At 37.1% G+C, this 4,716-nt stretch overlaps 1 protein-coding gene across 1 annotated transcript; it reads right to left on the reverse strand.

Annotated features, from left to right (window-relative positions):
• Positions 1 to 268: 268 nt before the first annotated feature.
• Positions 269 to 3,064, reverse strand: LOC104088330 (protein LAZY 1). Its single transcript, XM_009592990.4, has 6 exons — positions 2,919 to 3,064; positions 2,780 to 2,846; positions 2,131 to 2,568; positions 1,689 to 2,053; positions 860 to 1,109; positions 269 to 534 (listed from the first exon to the last, which is right to left on the reverse strand). Exons 1-6 carry the CDS (start codon positions 2,922 to 2,924, stop codon positions 515 to 517), a joined length of 1,146 nt encoding a protein of 381 aa, XP_009591285.1. The 5' UTR covers positions 2,925 to 3,064; the 3' UTR covers positions 269 to 514.
• Between the last annotated feature and the right edge of the window lie 1,652 nt (positions 3,065 to 4,716).

Consider the following 4,716-nt stretch of genomic DNA (forward strand, 5'->3'; position numbering starts at 1 on the left):
GGAAAAGGGTTGGTGGACAAGGGGGTGGCTGAATTTTAGGCCCTTTTTCTAGAAAATTTCCCTCACACGAAATTGCTATTTTCGGGTATTATTCGGGTAACACAATAGAAGACTGTGGAGCGTTTAGGGATCGTGATCGTGCAAGTGGCGGAGATTCCATTGAGACGCTGTGGAACTGGAAGCTCACGTGGCTGAAGAGTTGTGTTCAAGTTTTAATGGGTAATCCGTGAAACCCCGTTTATTCTAGTTGTCTACATTACATGTGATATTATACTAGAATTGCTTACGCTGCATATTTGAATCCATCACGAGGGACAATATTAGTACATAACAGTCTCAGCTAATACATCTCTTGTTTTACATGCGTCTCACACACATATGTTAATAGGAATACCCTCTTTTATTTTCTCATATTTCTATCACAATTTTATCATGACATAACAGTTCAAACGATGGGGCAGTACATAGTTTTTGAGAGGCAAACCTATCTTACAATATGAGCTGCTTTGGCAATTTAGAGCTCCAGCACCAGGTCTACAAATTAAACAACAAAACAAATCTGCTTAGTCACAAGCATTAGTTTAGCTAAGTGTACGTAGCAAAAGTTTACTTTTTTTTTTTCCCTAAACAACTATACCACATTTTTGCGCAAGGAAAAGTTTGCTGTTTGTCATAATAATGCAAAATAATGGCTGTGCATCTTATTGAAAGATATCGGCGATAATTTTCTATAAGAAGGTATCTTATAGGGAATAAATCAGAGTAGTTATCTAACAGAAAGTGGTTACCGTTCTTTTTAATCATAGAATATGATTGGTTTCTACTAGAGTCAAGATTTGAGAATGAGGCATGAACTTACATTCTGCATCAGTTTTGATCCAGCATTCTCGGTTCCCATTTGAATCACCATCTAGTGTGAACTGTTGCATATTCGACTGACCCTTGATGCTGTCTTTTGAGAGGCGATGGTGAGGGATAATCGTGATATCTTCACGAGCAAGTGATAGTCTTCCACGGTCATGAGCCCTCTCATTTTTTGAGGACTTATCAGATTTCTGTGCAGCTGTTGAGCTCTCAGGATGGACTTTTCTGTGGAACATATGTAGGATCTGCATGACTTGCAAGTATTTTAGTTGGAACCTAACAATATGTATTTGGAAATTCAACTAACAAGAAGATCTGAATTAGTGAGTGTGCTTTCTCCTAAGTCCGTTGAACGATTTAAATTTCTGTTGAGTGTCTGATGCGTTTTTGCCAGAGAGTTTTTGAAATCTAGAAGTGTCGTGTCATTTGGTCCTTTCCCTGAGAGATTCTGATATTTGATGTGTTGTGCCACTATGTCCTATTATTACCCACTTATTGACGCAACTCCGAGTATTAATTATTTCAGAAGGAATAAGGTGGCCGTTCAAATGCCAAAAATGGATATGAGTGGGTAACAATGTTTTCAGATTATTGGTTGTTATTTGTGGAAGACACGACGAGGAATGAACTTGTGTCAGAGATATAGTTTTCTATCAAGGGATATTATCAAAAGTAGTACCATATTGATCAAACAGCTTTATGTGACAATACAAATTAAATCCCCTTCATCTCAAAGCTTAGATGATCGTGAACACAGCAGTATATCTGTTCATTTTGCACCAATTGCAGAGGAAAGGATTAGACAGAAGGACCAAAGCACGTACCTTATTGAGTTTTCTCTCAGCTGAAACTGAATCAACAGTTCCCCCAGAAGCTACTGAGTTCCGCGAGGAAGCATGAAGCATCTTTTTCTTGAGTATTTTTTTCATGAGGTTCACAGCAGATTTATCGTCTGTTCGCTTCTCGCCCCTGTCAGATTTGGCTCCATAGTTTTCTTCTGCTAGTTTAGTTTTCTGAAAGAGCTCGCCAAGGGAAGGCCTATGTTCTTTCTTAGCGGAAGCAGCAGGACTTGTCTCTGGCAATCCAACTGTTGATCCAAAGAGATAGCCTTGAAGTGGACAGACTGTCGTTCCATTTCCATTGTTTTCGGTACTTTCAAATGGCTTGCCACTTAGTGTAATGGTGCTACCTGTTGAATGTATAATTAAGTTTATAGAGGTCTATAACAGCTTAAACTTTTAGATTTAATTGCACACTTGAACATACCATGGCTGCTTCTCCCAGTGCTAACATAGCTGTTTCTTCCTGAAGAAAGATTACAAGCATCATCTTTAGCTTCAATTCCAAGCACCTTCTCTAATTCATCATTGATCAGCTTCAATTCATTTTCTGTTACTTCAGTATCCTTTTCAGCTATATTTTCCACGGAGATGGAAAATGTTGGTGTTGACGGATCATCAAGAAGTGGGTCAGTACCAAGTGTACCGATTGCAAGGAACCCATGGAAGAGCTCAGAAAGAGCAGCAGATGACTCTTCCTCGAGATCTTCATCTGCCCTTGCTGCTGCCTCTAGACCAGCAAATGATTTTCTTCTGTGATTGTCTCTTTGGCCTTTGCTCAATGGCTTATTGTAGAAATTTGGTTTTTGGTAGCCTTGTAAATCATCCAGTGATGGCTGCCCAGTAAGACAAGTACAAGGATTCCCTGACAATAACAAAATGTTCAGGTAATCAGTTGTCTTTCTAGTACATTAATTTGTGTAAGGATCAGTTACCTTTCTAATTATTCTAGTTTCAGGATTCTGAGATTTCAGCTTTGTTACTTATTCTAGCTTGCAAGAAAGCAATCATTCTGGCACCTTTAATTTATTCTGCCTCATGCATGGCAAGAAAAATATTGGGACAGAAAAACTTACCTACAGAAAAATCCTTGAGTGGTTCACTGCTATTCTGTCGAAACTTACGATGCATCCAACCGAGTAACTGCAACAAAAGAAGGCTTAATTATGGATATGAAAAAAAAGGCTTGGTTTACTTTGACACAATATGGGTTACCTTCATCTTAAAGATAGCTGCACTGATTTTAATTCGAGGAACAAAATAACTGAAGCTTTAATTAGTTTTTGAGTTATATATAAAGAGTTTATTTCAAGTTGGCATGGAACACCTCAGGGGCAGCTTTAGGGAGCATACATGAAGTCACAAAGTTTGGGCTGGCTCTTTATTCTTTCTTTTAAATTTTCAGGTAAATATTGTGTGGCAAAATTATGGTTCTTTTTCTTTGACCTTTTGGTGAATTTTTTTTATTGATCATTAACTATAATGATGTATGAAGGTTTGTTTTTGTTTATTGTTTTATATTTAATTTCAAACTGGAGCAAGGTTGATTATGGGTGCCTAGCTATCATCTGTTCTTTCCTACATAATGTTTTGACAAATGCAGATTGAAAGAATTGTCGTCTTGTAAACTTCCAGTGTTCTGAGATGATGTGTTTCTCAGGCACATCTCTTTGTATGCATGCAATTGCTCAACCAGACTTGACATGTCCATGCACGGATTTATATGCATTATTATTAGCTTTTTTTTACCTAATAAAGTCATCATTTCAACTTATCTCACATATGCTGAATGATTAGGCTCCTTAAACTATAAAAAAAGAAAAATATACCAATTGGATACTAGCAGTTCAAAATATGATATGACACATCATCACGAAATTTTATCAGACGATATTAGTTTGTATGCACGAAATTTAAGAAAAAAGAGAAAGATTTTTAAAATTTGTGGTCATAAAAGCTTAAGGGGTAAAAGCTTTGTGGGGTTATAATAATTGTGGTTATAAAAACTTCTTATTAAGGGTAAAATGGATAAAATAAAAAATTTAAAATTGAATTTATTTCCAATTATAGAATGCGTTATTCTTTTTAGAACGGACTAGCAAGGAAAGTGTGCCATCTAAATTGAAACGGAGGGAGTAATATAATATAATATAATAGGACTAATGAAACAAATAGATTTTTCTCTTGTGGTCAGCTGCAATTGGTCCATTGCCTTGGAGTGATTTTTCTCGCATCACTAACGAAAACACAATTTAGCTTATGTAAATTGTAACTTACTATTTGTTTTTGTCTATGGCCATTATATTGTTTCAATATAACAAAAATAACAACAACAACAACCCAGTATAATCCCATTAATGGGGTCTGGAGAGGGTAGTGTGTACGTAGACCTTATCCCTACCCTGAGATAGAGAGGCTGTTTCCAATAGACCCTCGGCTCCCTCCCTCCAAGAACTCCCCATCTTGCTCTTGGGGTGACTCGAACTCAATATTTACATGTATAATGTTACTCTGGCATATTGAATTGCTTCTAAAGAGTGACTTTCCTCTTCTTCCTTTTACAGCATGCTGAGCGGAGATCTATTGGAAACAACCACTTTATCTGTATAAGGTAGGAGTAAGGTCTGCATACGCACTACCCTTCCCAGACCCCAATTGTAAGATTTTACTAGATTTGTTGTTGTTGTTGTTGATTGTGGAGCTTAGAGGGGTTCTAAGTCCATCTACTGTAAATGAATCACTAAACTTCAAAAGTATGGTCCTTTTATGAATTTAATTTATATACACAAACTGTTGAAGGGGAACCTTGGTGTAATGCTAAATATTATCGCGGTGTAATCTTGAAATCACGCATTCAAGGCTTCACGCAGCAGAAATAGTCTCTAGTAGGAATACAAGGTAACGTTACGTATATACGATCCAATATGGTTTAGCTGTTCACTGGACCGAGCGCATAACGCGTGCTTAGTGCATCGGGCCGCCCTTTTATTTTTACACTAACATTGTAAAGGAT

The sequence above is a fragment of the Nicotiana tomentosiformis genome, chromosome 12 (assembly GCF_000390325.3).
Source record: "Nicotiana tomentosiformis chromosome 12, ASM39032v3, whole genome shotgun sequence".
NCBI lineage: Eukaryota > Viridiplantae > Streptophyta > Magnoliopsida > Solanales > Solanaceae > Nicotiana > Nicotiana tomentosiformis.

Bases quoted from the DNA above. Each gene is read 5' to 3' on its own strand.
- LOC104088330 (XM_009592990.4), bottom strand. The intron at 2,054-2,130 runs GTATGTTCAAGT...TACATTCAACAG, and splicing joins CACTGGGAGAAGCAGCCATG to GTAGCACCATTACACTAAGT. The intron at 1,110-1,688 runs GTACGTGCTTTG...CAAGTCATGCAG, and splicing joins CTGAGAGAAAACTCAATAAG to ATCCTACATATGTTCCACAG.